The sequence below is a fragment of the Astyanax mexicanus genome, chromosome 1 (genome assembly GCF_023375975.1).
Source record: "Astyanax mexicanus isolate ESR-SI-001 chromosome 1, AstMex3_surface, whole genome shotgun sequence".
NCBI lineage: Eukaryota > Metazoa > Chordata > Actinopteri > Characiformes > Acestrorhamphidae > Astyanax > Astyanax mexicanus.
In genome coordinates, this window is record NC_064408.1 from 17,382,514 (window position 1) to 17,405,089 (window position 22,576).

At 36.9% G+C, this 22,576-nt stretch overlaps 1 protein-coding gene across 1 annotated transcript; it reads left to right on the forward strand.

Moving 5' to 3' along the window:
• The first annotated feature begins 18,767 nt into the window (after positions 1 to 18,767).
• pole3 (polymerase (DNA directed), epsilon 3 (p17 subunit)) lies at positions 18,768 to 22,270 on the forward strand. The gene is made up of 4 exons (XM_007256977.4): positions 18,768 to 19,292; positions 20,264 to 20,349; positions 20,445 to 20,563; positions 21,212 to 22,270. Exons 1-4 carry the CDS (start codon positions 19,227 to 19,229, stop codon positions 21,388 to 21,390), a joined length of 450 nt encoding a protein of 149 aa, XP_007257039.1. The 5' UTR covers positions 18,768 to 19,226; the 3' UTR covers positions 21,391 to 22,270.
• The last annotated feature ends 306 nt before the right edge of the window (positions 22,271 to 22,576 follow it).

Genomic DNA, 22,576 nt, shown 5'->3' on the forward strand with positions numbered 1-22,576 from the left:
GTGGTAAACTGATACTGTAAGAACTAGGTGTCAGCCCTGACGCTGTCTGTCTGCCCATTCAGGACAATGGTTTTTCTAAAGACTCCATTTCCCAGCATTCTCAGCCCAAGAACTAGAACTACAATGACTCAGCTGAACACATGACTCGCCCACCTTCTGATTACTCATTTCCCACACCTGTTTGTATCAGTATAAATAGTTCTCTGTTTCCTCTGTTTCCTGCTGAGTATTATCTGGTTTTCTAGGTCTGTTACGACACAGATTCCTACTTACTCTTGTCTTCTTGTTATCGACCTGTTTTTGCTTTTTGTTTACTTTCTTGCCTAGCCCTCTAGTTTTGCTGTGGATCTTCTGTTACCGACCTTGCTTTCTCCTTTAACTACTCTCTTACCACCTCCCTTTTACCTGCTTGTCTACATTACCGGCTCACTACATTCTGGTATTTTGCCCTTTATTGCTGCCCTGTTGGTTTCAAGTTGTACTGTGTACACCAATCCCTTTGGGATCTGTGTTGTCAATAAACTTGTGTTTTCTAATCCTAGTCCTGGCCCTGGTGACACTAGGTTAAATGTCATACATAACCCTGATGCATGTGAACTGTTTTGGCTGCTCTTGATTAAAATCATACATGTGAAGCTTGTAAAAGACAGGCCATGTGTTCTATCTGAAGCTGAAGTACTTTGGTCTTTCATTAGCAACCACACTCCTACCATGGTTCTTATATTAGATGCTCTGGCACAGAGCTGCCATTGCTGTTTTTTTATTTTATTTAAACTAGACGGTTGCCAGGTTGGCCTGTTTCAAGATTTGCAACATTTTATCTTCCTAAAAACAGCATTTCTCAAACATCATTATTCCTATCAAGTCTCCACTTCTTAGGAGGATAAGAGGACATGGCTGGGAGATGTCACAGAGATGCAATCACTACACCTGACGTTCAACATCATAGGACGTCCGCTAGGTGGTGGGCCACTGACGAAGTTCAAAGTGAGAGTTCAGGCAGCGGCTTTAATGAGGTAAAGTGAAACACGCAGACATCGTGGAAATGCCCGGGTAAACACTGCCTTCAAAGACTTCAGACAAATAGAGAAGCAGACTGTAAACACAAACAGGCAACCCTGTGGTGTCTCATATGCGACAGCGTGTCATTTCAGGCTGCTCACACTGGAGGCCTTGATTTCAGCCTCACAGCAGACTCAAGGGCCACAATGTAGGTTTTGGAAGATAGCACAACAGACCGCCATACACTGGTCGCCTGGAAGTGGGATGTTTTTTAGTACTGCATCCCTGTTAGAAAAGAAAATTGAGGTAATTTAAAGAGTTTTTCTTTTTGCCTGTGTGTACACTGTCAAAAGAGAAGACCAAAAAATGACTTCATGTGGTAATCAAGCTATATTTTATTCTAAGCATTTATGTTTTTGTTGAACAACCCTAGTTTAATTACATGTGTTTTTAGACTGCTGCTAGTATTTTTGATCACAGCTAACTTTCATTCTTGCTTAAACACAACGTAAAAACAATTATTGAACTGCCATGTTCAAGTTCTGGCAAAGCTATGATACTACATGGTCAGAAATCATGTGTAGGTGTAGGAATCACTCAAACCAACATAGCTATAGAGGGAGATGAATGCTAATAGGAATCAGCAATGAACAGAATGAGAGTATATAAAGCAAAACTTGACTACCCAATATCCATAACAGTACTGCTGATTTACCATAGCAGAATTAAGCAGAGTTTCATGGGGGTATAGGAGCCAAATGCCTCCTAATGGCTTTAGCCAAGGCCATATATCTTATTATATTTAAATACTTGATTTTACATGTCTATTAATTTTATGTTTTCACAGCAATATACAGTTGTGGTCAAAAGTTTACATACACTTGTAAAAAAACATAATGTTATGGCTGTCTTGAGTTTTCAATAAGTTCTACAACTCTTATTTTTCTGTGATAGAGTGATCGGAACACATACATGTTTGTCACAAAAAACAGTCATAAAATTTGGTTCTTTCATAAATTTATTATGGGTCTGCTGAAAATGTCACCAAATCTGCTGGGTCAAAAATATACATACAGCAACATTAGTATTTGGTTACATGTCCCTTGGCCATTTTCACGGCAACTAGGCGCTTTTGGTAGCCATCCACAAGCTCCTGGCAAGCTTCAGGTCGAATGTTTGACCACTCTTCTTGACAGAATTGGTGCAGTTCAGCTAAATGTGATGGTTTTCTTGCATGAACCCGTTTCTTTAGCACTGTCCACATGTTCTCAATGGGGTTTAAGTCAGGACTTTGGGAAGGCCATTCTAAAACCTTAATTCTAGCCTGGTTTAGCCATTCCTTTACCACTTTTGATGTGTGTTTTGGGTCATTGTCTTGTTGGAACACCCAACTGCGCCCAAGACCCAACCTTCGGGCTGATGGTTTTAAGTTTTCCTGCAGAATTTGGAGGTAATCCTCCTTCTTCATTATCCCATTTACTTTCTGCAAAGAACCAGTTCCACTGGCAGCAAAACATCCCCAGAGCATAATACTACCACCACCATGCTTGACAGTAGGCATGGTGTTCCTGGGATTAAAGGCCTCACCTTTTCTCCTCCAAACATATTGCTGGGTGTTGTGGCCAAACAGCTAAATTTTTGTTTCGTCTGACCAGAGAACTTTCCTCCAGAAGGTTTTATCTTTGTCCATGTGATCAGCAGCAAACTTCAGCCGAGTCTTAAGGTGCCTTTTCTGGAGCAAGGGCTTCTTTCTTGCACGGCAGCCTCTCAGTCCATGGCGATGTAAAACACGCTTGACTGTGGAGACTGACACCTGTGTTCCATCAGCTTCCAAATCCTTGCAGACCTGCTTCTTGGTGATTCTTGGTTGACTCTTGACCATCCTGACCAATCTCCTCTCGGCAGCATGTGATAGCTTGCGTTTTCTTCCTGATCGTGGCAGTGACACAACTGTTCCATGCACTTTATACTTGCGTATACTTGTCTGCACAGTTGCTCTTGGGACCTGTAGCTGCTTTGAAATGGCTCCAAGTGACTTCCCTGACTTGTTCAAGTCAATAATTCGCTTTTTCAGATCCACACTGAGTTCCTTTGACTTTCCCATTGTAGCTTTTGTAGCTGAGTCTAATCACTGGGTCAAATGAGCCCTATTTAAATGGGCTCATGAGAAGTCAACAGCTGTAGTCAATCAGAATCACTTACAAGAAGTGAAGAGGCCATGACATGAAGCTAATTTGATTGACACAACTCGCTACATCACCAAAATTGACAAATTTTGTTGCTGTATGTATATTTTTGACCCAGCAGATTTGGTGACATTTTCAGCAGACCCATAATAAATTTATGAAAGAACCAAATTTTATGACTGTTTTTTGTGACAAACATGTATGTGTTCCGATCACTCTATCACAGAAAAATAAGAGTTGTAGAACTTATTGAAAACTCAAGACAGCCATAACATTGTTTTTTTACAAGTGTATGTAAACTTTTGACCACAACTGTATTTATAATGCTTTGGCCTTGAACTCTGAAAAGAGTCAGGTGCTAAAGCATGTCACATGCATGCAATAGGAGTAGTTTCTGTTTAGCAAGGAAGCTGCACAGTTTTCTGACCGTGTCGTTGTGCCATAGACTAAATTATTATTATATGATATTGATTATGAATTATGATTCAGTTGGAGGAAAGTGGACATCTATTAAATTCAAACATTGATTACTTTGTTTTATTTTGTTTATAGCAAATAAAAGTCAAGAGAAATGAAAACATGGATTTGTGTGGACAGGCTACCAGCTAAAAATATGCATCAGTTACGCGGCTCTTTTTACTTTTGGTTTTGGAAACACTCTTATATTTCACTCTGTGAGTAACCCTCAAATACACACTTTACACTTTAAACTGAAAGAGACAGAATCACCACTGAAAGTGAAGGAACCATGTGGACTGAGCTGTTAGAATAATATTACAACATTTACACAAATATGGTTATGCAGCATTATGCAGATCTTATAAGCGTGGCTACACCAAGCTTATGTAGTAAAATTACTTAGCATGTGAAGCATGCTCTGTTGCATTGCTCTTATCTTTCATTTTTTCTTAAACAAACACATGTATTATACATGCAATATTTTACAATCTTTGAGTGGTGCAACTGTCTAACTGCCACGTTCAAATAGACCACTGAAGTCGTGCATCATTCTGTAGTCCTTGTACGGCTTCCGTGTCTAAGCGTTTTTTCTCTATGAGAAAAATGAATATGGTTTTTAAAAACCTGCCTCTGTCACATTCTGTGGTAAATAAATCTGTTTAGACCCCTATACTTTTTATTCTGTGTATACTTTACTCCTGAACATCAGTGGGTCCTCTGAATTATGAGATCGCTTAAGAGACGTAATGAGAAAAATGCTAACTTTAAGCTAATGCTACAGCGGAGTGAACTGAACCCCCGGCACCGCTGTAGAGATTAGCAGGGGACTGTTTTCAGCGCAACACCAGCAAACTCCGGCTGTAAGTTAGGAGGATTTTACACACAGCTGAGCCTAATAATGAACTAACTGCGCTTACTGCAGAGAGCTGAGAGTGTCACAGCATAAAATCACTAAAACAGGTCAGTGATACTCCAGAACCAGCTGTAACACGTTTTAACATTTACCCTCTTTATTATGCAGTGAAATAAACTGGTGTTTCTGGTTGGTTGTCGCCTCAGTGAGGGCAGGTAGTTAGTTGATTAGTTAGTTGTTAGTTGATTATTTGGGTCAGGTGTTGTAATTAGTATAAACTAATGACCGTAATTAAATACTAAACCTGCAGGGAAGCACTGCTTAACTGAGAGCCACTTTCTCTTATTATCTGCCTTTAAAAGCTCTAACACAGACTACACTGCTCAACATCACTGAAAGAGTTTTCACCTGTTTAAATGCTTTAATGGTCCTCTGTGAAGAAGAAAAATAATCAAATGCGCAATCTGACCAGAGATCGCTGTTGTTATGCAGAATCCAGTCCGGGGTCATTTCCAGACGCTGTGGTGTGACGTCAGTTAAGCATTAGCTTAAAGTTAGCATTTTTCTGATTACTACCCTTAATAGATCTCGTAATTCAGATGATCCAGTGATATTTAGCAGGTAAATGTACACAGAATAAAACGTATAGGGTTCTGAACAGATTTATTTACCACAGAATGTGACAGAGGCCAGTTTTTGAAAAGCCCATTCAAATCTGTATTGACTTGAACCGCTTAGACACTGAACCCCAAAGGGACCCCAAATATGGGCATAAACAACATGGCGCCGACTACAAAATGACGACACGACTTCAGTGGTCTATTCTAGCAATGCCAGTGAGTTGTACCTAGTTAATGAACTAACTGAGAAGACACAACCTGAAGCATTGAGAATGTATCAATTTTGTATCAATTTTCTCTCAGATGTGATGATACCGTTTGTGAGCTCTCCTGACCAATACACAGCAAATTTGTCAGTATTACTTTCGGTGTTAAATTCAGTGTACTGTTTAGCATTCACAGTGTTGATTTTTTGAAAGTAAAAGTGATCATTTAACACATTCATATCCTGTGTATTATGACCGTCTGAATTTGGTGCTGTAGGTGGGCTTTACCTACAGCAGAGTGAAAGGTCATATTTGCATGAGATTCTAATTTGATATTGAACATATTTGCACTGCAGATGCAGCCCCACAAACATTGGCAAAAAATGACTGAACAGAGGAATGTATAATTTGGACTCATATATATGCGTGCACACACACACACACACACACACACACAGGTTTTACTTGGCCACTTGTCCAAGCACACACCACTGAGCTCTGATGATTCGTCAAGGCCTGAGCAATGTCAAGCACAGGTGACACCTCAGCCAATCAAAAGTGACTTTCCAAAGTCAACTTCCTGTAAAAGAGGAAAAATGAGGTGACGTCTTTCCCGAACCACAAAAATGTCTCAGAACATTAATATGCAAATGTTAACAAATGAATTACAGTAAATAATATTAAATAGTTACATCATTCAGTCTGGCACTCCGCAGCATTCTAGCAGATTCGACTCAGATCCATCAGCCTATAGCCTATTTAGTAAACTGCTGTAAACTATTTTAAACCAGTCTGATCAAAATTTTGAAAATGTTCATTGCATAGATTTTTTATGAATCAATAACAGTTTAAACAAAAAAACTTCACCAAACATCACCGAACTGCTGCGCTACAAATTTAAGTACATTTCAGTGAAAGTGTATAAACATTTTAGCTAAAATAGCGAATAGGCATCTAATATAATGTTTTTTTTTTATCTCACATTAATTCCATTGTTTTAGCAGGTTAAATGCCAGGTTAATCACACAACTACAGTATATGATTACCAATTATCATTTACAATGTGTTAAAATGCAAATACATATCCAGAAACTCAAAACACATGAGGAGCTAATCGTGTAAATACATCTGTCTCTTAAACACAAAATCAACAAGCAAAAATCCTTCCAGTTCAGCTGAAACTCCAGTACTACTGGCCTTGCAACAAGTTAAAGTGACATGTCTTTGGTTTAATGATGCATGAATGAGAAGATGACGACTGAGTTCGCTGTTCTGATATCTCCATGTATGCAGTAGCTCTTGTATCAACATTATTAGCAGCACAGAAGTTGCTCAGGCAACCAGCAAAAGCTGTTATAGCCAGAAAAAAGGTATTATTTCATCAAGTTGCTTTGCTACTTCACTTCTGCTGAAGACATAAAATATATAAAGTAGCTATAAAGATTTTTCATGAGTTCGTGTTTGGGTGATCATATCATAACATGCCACTGCTAGCCATTCTGATGGGGTCTGCTCTTGACCTTAGGATGACCTTTTCTGGAATGGTCCTACATCTCCATGTGTACGCAGACAAATATTCAGACAGTGACAGCTGTATTTATCCCTCTTTTAGAAAACACACACTACAGCTGGTGATTAGACGGATTTTCCTGTTTCTAGCTTTCTTCCGGAAAACAGAAAGAGAAGTGGACGAGACCAGGAACATAGACTTCCTGTCCCTCCCAGGGAAATGGAAGGACATGTCTAGGAATGATAGTTATAATTGTGTGGTGACCTTGAGGAAGGATTAAAAATATAGCTAATATCCAGTGCAATAGCACGCATTGAGGAATAAATGTTTTTTTCTAATTAAAATGTCTAATACAAATTTTATTACAAATAGAGTGTTTACTGGAACTAGGGAATTTATTGTGGAATTATGACACATTTATATTATATAAATTAGCATATTTCGAGCATTGCACTGCTTTTAATTTAAAGTTAATAAAGGAAAGAACAGCTTGGGTAATCTGTGTTCCATATTTATAAACGCTTTATGAAAGAGATACAATTACAAACACAGGTTTATCTGCCAATCCTTGACATTAAGCACTATATTAATTTAAATCGACAATGATTGTGGTTCTATGGTACAGATCAAGGAACACTTGACAGCAATATCATAAGACATTGCCTTAGACCTTAAATCTGTGGGCCACAGAGGTACTGCAAGGATCCAAGGCCAAAATTTCTTTTTTTATATTTTGCAAAGTAACAAATATTTTATTTACATTTCTGGAAAAATAAGAGACCACTTAAAAATTATGACTTTGATTTTACCAAATTGAAAAAAGGAGTGGCATAAAGTTATGCAAAAGCAGTGTGTAAGACTGTTGGAGGAGAACATGCCAATATGCATGAAAACTGTGATTAAAAACCAGGGTTATTCCACCAAATGTTGATTTCTGAACTCTTTAAACTTTATGAATATGAACTTGTTTTCTTTGCATTATTTGAAGTCTGAAAGCTCTGCATATTTTTGGTTATTTCAGCCATTTCTCATTTTCTGCAAATAAATGCTCTAAATGACAATATTTTTATTTGAAATTTGGGAGAAATATTGTTCATAGTTTATAGAATAAAACAACAATGGAAAATAGCCAAACTGATTCAGGAACTGAAGTTGTCTTTTAATTTTTCCAGAGCTGTATAACGAGCAGAGAGTTCATATAACTGTGTGAAAATTTAAGGAGTAGAAGTAAAAAGTAAAAAAAAAAAAACAGAAACTGAAAAATAATTACTGCAGTAAAGTTTGATGAGCAAAATTTCTGCTTAAGTAAGATAACAAATATTCAAGGATTCAAGGATTCAAGGAGATTTTATTGTCATTCGCATCTTATGTGGTACATGAGGTGGAACGAAATGTGATCTCACGATCCAGTTTACACCCAGGAGCTGTTATTAAATAGATATATAGATAAAAGTACAATAAAGGAATACAATAAAAATAGAATATACAAAATAGTTAAAGATAAATACCCCAAATGAAATAAATAGAAAGAGTAGACAGGTTGCAACAACAAGTCCAGAGTGCAAATGTGCTATAGCAGCATGAAATGAATTAGAGCAGTAGAAAATAAAGTGTCTCAGTGCGGGTAAAGTGACCGTGTTTGTGCAGTAATTGTCCTTGTGTGTCAGTGCAGTGTGTTGTTAAGTGGAGTTTAAGAGTCTTACAGCTTCCGGAATGAAGCTGTTTCTCAGTCTGGTTGTTTTTCACTTGATGCTCCGCAGCCTCCGTCCTGAGGGAAGCGGGACAAAAAGTGCATGTGCTGGGTGGGTGGGATATTTGTACGTCATTACTTGACACCTCTGATGTGAATGGTTACCAAGGTTAGGAACAACTGCATGAAACTATCCTACTAGACAACTGTAACAAACACTGCAAATATAACAAACACTCTAAACAGTTGATGCTGTGTATTTGACATTGACTTCACTATGCAAACAGTTTTCAAAATGAACAGGACCAGAGGCAAAAACTCACACCGCAGTCCCTTCTCTACACTCCTGCATGTATTTTCTATCATGTGGCAAACACTACGGTCTCCAGATCAAGTCACATTAAGTGTAACAGCACGTGTGAAGTGCTCTCTATAGGTGCTGTAATATTATTCCCCTTCACCTTTCTTACACAAACCGCTCTACGCCAACTCAAACAAGCACAGCGCGCGTTTCCCCATATACTTAATGATTTAATAGCAATAACATGGAAAGGGTCTCCGAAGTGACACAATCGAGTTCAGTTGACTTAAATGAATCACTCAGAGGAGTCGTAATTTTTGTTGTTGGTTTGTTTGCGAACCTCTGGGGTTGACGAGGACCGTTGCTATGGAGGTCACACACTGACTCGGTGCTAACGGCCACAGAGGGAAAGTGAGACGCTGAAACGACTGAGTGCCATAACACAGCCGCTTCTTGTCAAATTCTGAGGGTCAAGCACTGCAAGGCTTTCAGACTGGCACAGATGAGAATAAATACAGGTATACCACTAAATACCACTGAGATTCAAGCTAATACTACATTGAGTAAGTAACTTTTGTGATACACTGTAGTGACCTTACAACGTGTTAAACAATCCAATCTGGGGAGCTGTTCACTTGTAGTTTCTCTGAGGCTGGTAACTCTGATAAACTTATCCTGTGCAACAGAGGTAACACTCTTCCTTTCCTGGGGCAGTCCTGATGAGAGCCAGTTTCATCATAATGAAAGGTCTTTGCGACTGCACTCGAGGATACTTTCAAAAAAGTTGACTTTCTTAAAGTCTTTTTTTATTAGTTAGATGAGTAGCTTTAGTTGCCATAGTATGTATTATAACATTACTCAGATAGAGCTATTCACTGTATACCTGTAACTTCACCTCTTCACAACTTTACAACTGATGCTTTCAAACACATTAGGAGGCAAGAAATTCAAGTAATTAACTCTTGATGAGTTCAGCAAAGCTGTTGACTAAAAGCCTGAAAAAATACCGTCTAGATGTGCAAAACTCTCTAATTTAAGCAAGAAGTGGTACTTTGAAAAATCTAAAACATAAAACATATTCTGGTTTGTTTTACACTTTTTGTTTACTAAATAATTCCATGTGTTTTTCTTCATAGTTTGGATGACTTTAGTATTAATCTACAATGCAGAACATTTTAAAATGATGAAAAACGCTGAATTTAAGTAGTGTCCAAACTGGTACTGAACATCCCCAAGAATTTAAATATCATTGAAAAGTTAATTTATTCCAGCAATTCTGTTCAAAAAGTGAAACTCATATATTATATAGATTCTTTGCACACAGAGGGATCTATTGTATGCGTTTATTCCTTTTAATGTTGATTATGGCTTATATTAAATCAGCATGTCAGTAAAATGTGAATATTATATACGGCCAATTAATAAGCAATTTCAATACAGAAATGTTGGCCTATTGAAAAGTATGTACAGTATGTGAACTCAATTTACACAAATTTGGTCAAATACACAAATTTGGTCGGGGCTCCTTTTGCATGAATTACGGCATCAGTCCAGTAATGGAAGCTCTAGTTGCTTTAATAGCAGCCTTCAACTCATCTGCATTGTTAGGTCTGGTGTCTCTCATCTTGCTTTTAACAACACCTTATAGATTCTCTTTCTATATATTTTCTATATACAGTGCCCTCCATAATTATTGGCACCCCTGGTTAAGATGTGTTCTTTAGCTTCTCATAACCACGATGGAAAAAAAGAGTAAAATACAACCTTTAACTCAAGTGAATTTATTCAGTAGGAAACAAATCCCACATTAAGAAATAATTATTTAACATCAAATCATGTGTGCCACAATTATTAGCACCCCTGATGTTAATACTTTGTACAAGCCCCTTTTGCCAACAAAACAGCACCTAATCTTCTCCTGTAATGTTTCACAAGATGGGAGAATACAGAAAGAGGGATCTTTGACCAGTCCTCTTTGCACATTCTCTCTAAATCATCCAACGACCTGGGTCCTCTCCTCTGCACTCTCCTCTTCAGCTCAACCCACAGGTTTTCAATGGGGTTGAGGTCTGGGGACTGAGATGGCCATGGGAGGAGCTTGATTCTGTGTGCGGTGAACCATTTCTGTGTAGATTTGGCCACATGTTTAGGGTCATTATCTTGCTGAAAGACCCAGTGATGACCCATCTTCAGCTTTCGGGCAGAAGCCACCAGATTTTGTTTTAAAATGTCCTGGTATTTTAGAGCATTCATGATGCCATGCACCCTAACAAGGTTCCCAGGGCCTTTAGAAGAGAAACAGGCCCACAGCATCACTGATCCCCCGCCGTATTTCACAGTGGGCATGAGGTGCTTTTCTGCATACTCAGCTCTTGTGTTACGCCAGACCCACTTAGAGCATTTGTTGCCAAAAAGCTCTATCTTTGTTTCATCTGACCAAAGCACACAGTCCCAGTTGAAGTCATAGTACCGCTTAGCAAACTCCAAACGTTTGCGTTTATGATTGTGAGTGAGAAATGGTTTCTTCCGTGCATGCCTCCCAAACAGCTTGTTGGCATGTAGATAGCGCCTGATGGTTGTTTTGGAGACTTTGTGACCCCAAGAAGCTACCATTTGTTGCAATTCTGTAACAGTGAGCTTTGGAGAACTTTTTATTTCTCTTATCATCCTCCTCACTGTGCGTGGTGGCAAAATAAACTTGCGTCCTCGTCCAGGCTTGTTTACCACTGTTCCAGTTGTTTTAAACTTCTTAATAATTCCTCTGACAGTAGATATGGACAGGTGTAGGCGAGTAGCGATTTTCTTGTAGCCATTGCCTGACTTGTGAAGGTCAACACACATCTGCCTCACTTGAATGGTATGTTCCTTTGTCTTTCCCATGTTGAAGATAAATGGCCTCTGTGTCACGTCATATTTATACCCCAGGGAAACAGGAAGTTGTGAATTACTAATTAAATGTTCCTACATAGTCTGATCAACTTCGTAAACTACTGTAGAAGTGACAGAAATACTTTTATTAAATTTATTTCCTAAGAATTGTTAGGGGTGCCAATAATTGTGGAACAGGTGATTTTATGAAGAATAATTATTTCTTAGTCAGGGATTTTATTTCCCCCTTAAAATTCACTTGAGTTAAAGGTTGGACTTTACTTTTTTTTCCCATCGTGGTCCTATATTATTTTGAACAAAACTCAATTTATGAGAAGCTAAAGAACACATCTTAACCAGGGGTGCCAATAATTATGGAGGGCACTGTAGGTCAGATGAGTGCGCTATCCAGTCAATCACAGTGATACTGTGGTTACTAATAGGTATTGCTACTTTGGCCAGTGAGGGCAGTGTGCCAAATCCTGCTGGAAAATGAAATCCACATCTCCATAAAGTTTGTCAGCAGAGGGACACATGAAGTGCTCTAAAATGTCCTGGTAGACGGTTATCTGTTTCAGTCGTTTTACTTGAATATTCTTCTGTCTATGTTTGCTCCTGTTTTGTGAATACTGCTTTTGTTTGAAATCACAATATTATTAAATTTTTCTTACCTCATTTCTGGCCTTAAAATCCTCCCTTCCCAACTTTATTTGGAATGTGTTGAGCCCTGAAATTCAGCAATAAATATACAGTATATTGGCAAACAAAATTAGGTTGACAAGACAAATCATGAACTATCGTGGTACTGCTGTCTGCAATCAAATCAAAATCAATGAAAATGTAACAAACAATAGAAAAGATTTTCTGATGTAGGACTGTAATGTAAGAAACAGCAGATTTTAGCCTTTATGCTGAAAAGCCCTATCCGGACGGGATTAGTTTCTCAGGGGAACACTTCTACTCAGTGATAAAACTCCTGCATCTGAAAGTGCAATTGAAAAAACAGGAGGACCAGTGAGTTTTTCTTGGCTTTCTCAGTCACATGACATCGCATTCAGTAGCTCCTCCATTTCCACATGCTGTTGTGTTTACATGGATCTCTGTGGAAACATGTGCCCAAAGTGTAATTATGGTGAGTGGCAGTGGACAGTGGAATAGCTATTTTATTAAATAGAAGGTGACGAAACTCATAGATGTGAATCCAGACGGGACTAAAATTACCGGAGGAGTTCATTGAAAAACAGTAGGTATTTCAGCCTGTTATTTTCTCAGGCATATATGGTCAATCCGGACAGGAATAAAATCACAGAGGACCCCCCTATAAAAGGGAAAATTACCCCAGGACCCCCTGAGAAACTAATCTCATCCTGATAGGGCTCTAGACACCTTTTCTAAGTGGATAAGCTGCTTGTTTGAGTCCAGCTGTGTGCAGTCTTTTCCATCCAAAGCCTCACTTGTAACCATTATATAAACCATATAATCATAAAACACAGCTTTTACCACCATCATGTCTTAGATCATGTTAATGTTTCAAGAGCTTTCTAATTAAACCACCCTCAAAAGAGTGGAAAAATGATGAAACAAATTGCAATAAAACACAGCGCAGTGTTAAAACATATGTTAAATGGCCTATGAGTTAATATATCAAACCAACCTCAAAACATTTTGATGAGGGGAATCGCAACAAAAGGAAAATGACAGACAAAAAGCCATGGAAATTCTTTGCCGTGTGCCGCAATCAACGCTGACTCAGCGCTGTGACAAGAGGGTTATTTTAAGCGTGGTGATGACATGAGAACGCTGCCCCCTCTGTTATAAATTCCAAATGTAAAGTTTTATAACTCTATATTGAGGAGGACCACACATGTTAACAGGGTTGCCTAAAATAGATGGTGTTACATGCAGTACTTTTTTAAAACAACTGGGTTCAATGTTTTTGAGCCACAGTTACTTTTTGTTTTTTATTTAATATAATAAAATGTTTTTATATAATAAAATGAATTAAAAATGTGACTCATTTAATACTAATTTTTAAATTATTCATTCATAATTCTATTTTTAGCCAAAACCAAAATATACTCTTAAACATCAACTCTCACTGTTTTTGCCAGGTTTAAACAATGATATTTTTTTTAAGCGACTGACATATCTGAATAAATAATCAAAGACATTTGAAAATTAATCAAAAACTAACATACTGTGGCGTGGAAGAGGAAGGAAGACCCGTGAGACTCATGATGAACGCTCATAAGCTCTTTTATTTAACAGGCTTGCCACTCACTTACAATCTTCAACAAGACTAGGAGAGCTAAAACCATCAACCCACAGAGCTCAACTAGCCCAAAGGCCACCAACCCAGCTGTGTGTCTCCCAGATGGCAGATCCAGAGTGGTGCCCACCCTGTCTGCATAACCCCTCCCAAGGGAGATGCCCCACCCCTGTCATCCTCGCACACAGGAGAACAGAAACATGCCTGCAGGCAGCCACACACACAGCCCAGAGCCGCCACAATACACTTTTTTGCATGGTTGGGCACATGCTTGTAAACACATGTGTCGAAAGCTGTGCACCTCAGTCCAGCACAGTTTTGCGCAGATATTTCCAGAATCCCAGAAAAACCTTTTAAAAAGCCATTTAAATCCTGATTAAAGGGCCAATTACTGTTGGTTTGCTGTTTTTCTCGGGGTTTGAGTGCTCGACGCTGACTCATCTTTTGAGACAGGGCGCGGGTGGGGGGGTGATGGGCCCTGCATTGTTTAATATCACCATATACAGTATACTGTTAAAAAAATAACATTTGCAATGTAATTTTTTTCTAATATTGTGCAGCCCTACTGTGTGTTTCAGCAGTGAATGCAACTTTCAATCAATGCAGCATTTATTAGAAGGGATGTCCACAAACATTTGGACATACTTTATGGTATGACATTCACTAGAATGAATAAAAGCAATTAATCTAAAATGATTAGTTTAGTTTTTAGATTCATTACAGGCTCAAAAATTGTAACTGTTTAAAATAGAAATTGTAATAAAATACACTGACATACCAAAAGTAATTTACAGAAATTTGTATCCCATGACTTTTGGCATGTCTTTTGGAAGCTAAAAATACTGCACTGACTCTCTGCATTAAATGTTTATGTGACTTAGCCTCCGCCTTTAACCCATACATTCAGTGAAAACACACATTTTTGTGAGAACACGTGCCCAGAACAGTGGGCAGCTGGTGCTTTCGGCACTCAGGGAGCAGTGAGGGTTAAAGGCGTGTATTGAACCCACAACCCAGTGCTCTAACCACTGAGCCACCACTGCCCTAACTGTCTGTTCATATGGACAATTTTACTCAGAATCCTGTACACTGTGGGTGGTAATGCCTTCTATGAGGTATTTCCAGTTTACAAATGACTGCACAATATCTGCACAATCTAAGAAATGGAATGTCCTGTCTTCCACCTGGCACCCACTATCAGACCTCACTCCAACTCTGATCATAAACATTGCCTTGCTATGAGCATGCTGACCACTGTTCAACCACACTTACCTCAAGATAGCACCTCACAACTTACACAAGTAAGGGCTATCCCACTCCTCCTAAGATTTTATGATTAATTTGCATTCTTCTACACCATCTTTTGGCATGTTATTAAAAATGAAGTACATTAGACCATGATAAAGCATTTTCTGTTTGATGGAATGTAATACAATCTTTTTCACAGCATCCACACATACATATGACACAAACACATACACTGGAGAAAGTCTAGATCTATCCCACAGCTCAATCTTAAAGGATCATTCCTCACGTTAAATTAGCCATGGCTGGAATTCCTCACTGACCTTTGCATACATGAATTAAAATGCTACGTGACCATCGCATATACCCAACACGCCTTGCCAATACTAAAACAACCACCCTACAGCTTTTCCTTTAAGAACAAATCACAGAAAACACATTTTCAGGGACTTTTCACACGATCTGAGTTTGAGATAAACAAACCGTTTGGCAGCTCTAAAACGCAAGCAGCTCAAAGTGTGAGAAACTGAAGTCTAAAAGAAACACTGCAGATTACTACTGAGGTCAGCAGAAACATTTCATAATAGCTTCATACTTCATCACTGATGCCTCAATAATGATCATGGAACATTCTCTGAAATGGAATGCTTGTTTTGGAGCAAGTTCAAAGGCCGATGTTGATCTGTGTTACTATCAAATGATAACATCTATTGTACAGAATAATAACTTTCAAATAGGATAAAGCATTCTGATTCTATAGAGATGTATTACTGTCAATCAAAATAACAATACAAACTTCACATCCTTACTATATACACTTCATGTTTATGACATGAAATATTATTATAAATTAATTCTAAGAATGTATCATATTATGAGATATTTTTGTATAATTATGTCAAAGGACATTTTTTAAATTACCTTACCTTATTATAAAATAAAAAAAGACATTACACAATCCTGACAGAACATCCTGAAATTAAGATTAAGTATCTCTTTATGAGCTACTTTTTTATATTAAAATAAAATGACATGTTTTATTTATGTCAAAGAACATTTTTGAAATGCCAAAAAGTAACTTATTATAAAATAAAAAATGACATGCCATAATCATGACATAGAATATCTCAAAATTACAAAAATGTATCTCATTATGAGCTTCGTCTTTGAAAACAAAAGGACATATTTGAAATTCTGAGGACATATCCCATTATGGGGTATTATATCATAAGAATTATTATGAAGAATTATGCATTTTTTTTTTATTATGTGGAAATATTGCAATTATGAGATAATATGAAATGATAACAACAAATGATGTGCCATAATTTAGAAATAAGCAATCTGCAATTATGGGATAAATATCTCCTTATAACATATCATATTTTTTTATAGCTATATATAATTATGGCAGGCTAAATTTGAAAATGTTGTTTTACTGTAATAATATAAAATGTATAGTGTCACAATTACGGAGTGATATTTTTATGATGTCTTATAATATCCCACTGATAATATATTGCAAAATTGTTGTTTTAATATTTGAAGGGACACAATCGCCACAGCATATCTCTTAAAAATAATAAATAAATAAATAAATAAATGCAATAAACAGCTTCGTAATGTGAATATGGACAGCCTAAATCTCTAATCCAAAAATACTTTTAATATCAAAGTACTTTGACAGCTTATACCCCTTTTAAGAAGATAAAGTAAAGTAACGTTTTTTAAGATTTTTTTTTTTTTTCAAAAACATTAAAAAACAAACAAGGACATCCAAGATCATTTAATCATACAACCAAAAAGTTTTACGAGCTAAACAAAACATTTATATTTATATTCTTTATATGTCATTCATCAGCAAATCTAACTCCCTCATGTTCTTAGTTAGGCAGTTAAGAGAATCAATAAACAAATCAAATTCAACAAGAAATAGATTTAAAAGGGTTTACCTTTTTGTGTAATGTAGCTACTTGATAACTTTACAGAATTAAAATTAGTATAACGTACTAAAGCGTTACGCGCATGCGCAGTATGGACAGGCTGTCTGCAGAAATGTTATTTATAAATAAAATGAGCTAGAAAACAGAAAAGGATAAATATTGAGGGCCTAGAAAGATAAATGGGTGAATAAAATAAACACATCAGCAGCTCCGACAGTAACTGTATAAAATAAAACCGTGTATTATAATAGACTGGCTGCCCGCTCTGCTATTGGCTGCTGCGGGAGCAGCGCTGTGTGTGAGCGGGTGAAGGGTGAAGGGTGAGGCCAGAGTTGCCAGGTTCGCAGGTTTCCCGCCAAATTGGGCTTTTTTGAAAATCCAGTCGCGAGTAAAAATCTTCCTTGGATTACAACAATAAAAACCAGGAGAATATAACTATGGGAACTAACCCATTGCAAAGACTTATAATTAAAAACATTACTATTGCATTTAGATTTTATTTTTGACATTTATTATGCAGTTCATCACGAAAAGGCAAGGCCAAAATAAAGCTTAATTTTTTCTTTTCACAATTACCTTTTTTATTTTAGGTTTATTTTTTTATTTTGTGAAATACTCGTATGCTAATAAAATAAATGGCAAAAAGCCTTTTCAATTTAATTTTTTATTTTTGTCACTTATGACCCATGCTCAAGAGAAAAAATTAAATTACAAATGAATTGATTAAATTTTGTTTTTAATTTTGTTATAATATTTTCACACATGTTTGGAAAAAGAAAGTGCAAAACTGTATTTGCATTTTCATTTTAGTCTTTTCATTTAAGTTTTATTTTTGGCAGGATTTACCTCCCATGCATAATGACAAATAAATCAATGTAACTAAATATACAATGTAATCAGAAATCACAAGGCGATGAAAAAAATGTTAAAGAGGAGAAAAGAGAGCTCAGGAGGGACAAGAACAGAAATGAGTAAGTAAAAGTTTTTTTTTTTTGCTAATTATGTAACAATTAAATGTTCTTGACTGGGATATAAAACGGTTAAAAAAAATAACTAATAAAACACTAATTCCTTATAAACAAAATACTAAGTCGTCCACTCCATGCTAGGGGTGGGCGATATGGCTCTAAAATAATATCACGATATTTCAGAGTATTTTTGCGATAACGATATACCTGGCGATAGAGGAAAACTAAAATAATTAATTAATTTCAGGAATATAGTATAACAGTATAACAGAATAATCATAATGTGGCAAAAATAAATAATGTAGCATAAAATAATATAATGCAGCAAATAATATTGCAGAATATTTAGTGCATGCATATAAACTAGAAACTAAAACAATTACACAATAAATACACTTAAAGCTTCACAGTAAATAATAGGCTACTTTTAAAACAGAACAGCCCTATTACCACGATATGGATTTTTAATATCACGATATTTCTGTGTCACGATATATTGTATACGATATAATATTGCCAACCCCTACTACATGCTTAAAACGTGTGACAAACCTATATTTTGGATTAGTTTAATCTTCTGAAGGGCAGCTTTTAAGACTGACTTTGGGCTGGATGGTTTGGTTGGACCTGGCAACCCTGCGGTGAGGCGGGGGTTTTTGGATGATAAGCGGGATTCAGCGGCTCAGAGCGGCGAGTTTCTTTCACCTCAGTCCGAGAAGAGCTACCGGTTATTTACTTAAATAACCCGCTGCTGTTATTATTATATATATATTAGTGTACTGAGCGGGTATGGCCGTTAACTGATAGTTTGCGGGCGTTTTATCGAGTTAGCTTAGCCTAACTGGGCTGTTTTCTATCACACTGCAGTCACAGGTGGTTAGCTGAGCTAGCGTCAGTTAGTCGGTAGTTTTGGCGGACTGATAGTCTGTTCTGCTCTTTATTGAGCGGGACTGTATTATTGTATATGTTTAGCAGAGTTTGGAAGTGTCTCCACTCTTCCTCAGGCAGAGTTTTGGTCTATTAAAGCTGTTTAAGTTTAGTTAATTTATTAAATCACTCGTTAGCCTAGCTTACTCACTGGACTAGCTGTGTGTGAGTGAGTGAGCATGGCTGAGAGACCGGAGGACCTAAACCTTCCCAATGCTGTGATCACCCGCATTATCAAAGAGGCTGTGAGTAAACTTACCTAAACTACATACCTACCTTCCTACACACTGCTGTGCTTAGATTAAACATTTTTATCTAGTTAACCTCTAAGTCTAATTTCTGATATAAGTAAGGGTTTATTTGCAGTTTAACTCTATATATGCTAATTTAACTGATGCTACTGCCACCTGTTAGGTTGCCCACTGTTACTTGCTTACTGACAGACTCTTAACCTTAACTTTAATATTAATATACCATGTAAAAATGAATAAACTAGATAAACAAAAACAATTGAATGAGATGGTGTATCCAACCTTTTGACTGGTACTGTACATTTACCTCTATGTATATGTAAATGTAAATATGCCTGTAGCCATAGGAGCATATAGGGCTGGGCGATATGGGGGGAAAAAAACATCGTCATGATATAGTTTTCCTTATCAGTCAAAATCACGATATAAATCAAATCACTTTCTGTCACACTTAAAGGTTTCCTTTTACTCGTAAGTAATTTTAGTTAAAAAAATATTTAGTCAGTAATTAACAAATGAACATTAGAACGTTATACAACTATATAAATAAAAATAAAACACTCAAATCCTGTAAATTCAAAGATCAGATGTTACAGAATAACAAAGTGGGTGTTTCAATTCTCTGTTAAATATTCACAGAACAAGTTATATCAAAATTTTATCATCTGTGGCTTACATTTCTATCAATCGTTTTATCGCACAGCACTAGGAGCATACCATAATATCCATTTTGGTTTCCAGCATTTTATTTAATAAACCAAACTGTTTTTGTACTAATGTAAAATATGACCGTTTACATGAAAAATTTCCCTCACATTTACATGAATTTTATTCTCATTATTTAATAACACAGCAGTGTATGTATTGTAAATATACACTTTGGCTGTGAGTCTCATCAGCTTCAGTTGCGGTAGACCAGAACAACTGTGTGAAATGTAATTTTCCTTTTGTGTTGCTTTTGTAAGTTGCCAGATGGTGTAAACGTGTCCAAAGAAGCAAGAAGGGCAATATCTCAAGCAGCCAGTGTGTTTGTTCTCTATGCAACATCATGGTATGTCTGAAGACCACAGAACAGAACTTTTATCTCGCCAAATACAACAGTAAGTGTGTGACTAATCAATTTTTAAAAATATATTTTATTTCCAGTGCCAATAGTTTCGCTATGAAAGCCAAAAGGAAGACGCTCAATGCCGGAGATGTGATGTCGGCTATGGAGGAGATGGAATTTGAACGTTTCTTGCCACCCCTGCGAGACGCTCTTGAAGGTAACTGATTAGGACTCTCACAATACATTTTTGTTTGCTGTGGCACTTTGTAAAGCCTGTCAGACGTTGTGCTGCATATTGTTAAACAATATAAAAAAAAAAAAACATAAACAGCAGTTAACCCTGAGTAGTTCATCTTTACCTTTTTTATTGATCCGTTGGCCATTAGACAACTAGCTTTAAAAAGTGCTGTTTGTTCTTATGCAAAAAAGATGCAAGTAAACACAGTGGGTAATACTGAGGTCAGCAAAAGTGACCTCCATATATTAAATGATACCTTGATAACACAATTTTCACAAAAGGCCTGTAACTGATGAGACATTTCATATGTTTTTTTAGTTGGGGTCTCACATAGTTGTATACAGTGTATAGATATGGTGTTGAAAAAGAACCCTGACATGTAGTTGCAGGATTTAAATATTTGCTCTTAGAATTTTAAAAGCAGCCATTGATAAATTGTGTGTCATGAACAAACAGTCTGTAGTGACAGTCTTCTCCAGTCATCTGATAAGTGAATTATATTTATATGTATTTTTTGTTGTTGTTTAATCTTACTAAAACTGCTAATTCTGACTTTTTTAGCACATTTATTTTTAAGGGTGTACTATTACTAGTTCTAGGCTTATTTTTGCCTGTTTTGTTTATCAGCCTACAAGAAAGGACAGAAAGGCAAAAAAGAGGCATCAGAACAGAAGAAGAAAGACAAGGAGAAGAAAAACGGTACAGAAGAGCACGACAAAAGCAGAGAGGAAGAGGAGGAGGAAGAAGAGCACATGGAGGAGGAGGATGGAGAGAACGAAGGCGAGGAGGAGGATGTGGAAAATTAAGGGGTACAGCAATTTAGCAACAAGCCTAAACAGACTAAGGAGCCTGATAGTAATGTCCACGTTCTAGATGAAATTGGAGAGGAAGAAGAAACAGCTGTCAGCACTTGCTTGGTCTAATTAAAAAAGAAAGGTGTATCTGTACAAATCTGAAGGTAACAAAAGGAGTTCACTATTCTAACATGGCACTGATGTATTGTGCTATATTCCCTTCCCTACATTCTTTGACTGGTTCTAATAATAGAGTCTGTGTTGCAGAGATACTGGCTCTACTTGTAGTTGAACAAGAGTACATTCACTGTGTATATTAACTGTAGTGCCACAAATATGTGCAGTGGGGAAAGAAAATTAGGGAGTATAGATTGACCAAGCTCTGCTAACTTGCCTAACAATCATTTGAAGCTAGTATGCACCAGGTAGAATAGTGTAAATTGCAAAATGCTAATTGGTGGCCATTAGCTTTTAATATGCCTTTAAAGCTGTCCATTTCAGATTATCTTTCAACATGGACTCTTCTTCAGTGCAGCTACAAAGACCAAGTGTAAGGAGGAGTCTCCAGATACATTTGACCTGCCATTTTTTGTATGTTATTTGTTTGTTTCTATGTACTTGTCTGACCGAAAAAAAATCTCAATGTTCTTGAAGAAAAACAAAGGAATAGAAAGATCAAAAGTCTGGCAGTACCTCCTGGAACAAAATATATCCAAAGATTCAGGGAATGTGGAAAATCACTGCAACCAAGGCAGGGCTGTTTTGATACTTTTTTCCTTTGTGAAAATGTGTTGCATCACAAGTTGGGGCATCAATGTCAGTGTCTGTGCTGTAAGGCACTGATTCAAGATTTTGTACTTTTGAAATAAATTTGTACTTTTGTAGAACTGAATCAGCCTCTCTCTAGATGTTATTTATATGGTAGTTTAGTAATCTGTTCACATTTGACAGAATTTTGAACCCTTTTCCATCACAGAAGAAATAAGTCTCAGTTTAAAACTGTCCTAGGTAGCTTCTGCTTTTTCTGTTTTAGGATTCATTCACATTACAGGCTTTCTATGTCCAAGGTTTTGCACACATCAGATTTGGCCATCTTTATGGTTCACAGTCATAAATTGAAGTGCAAACATGTTACCTACAATACTAATGAAATCACTTTAGCTACTTATAACTATTACTAAAGACAGGAATTTCTCCT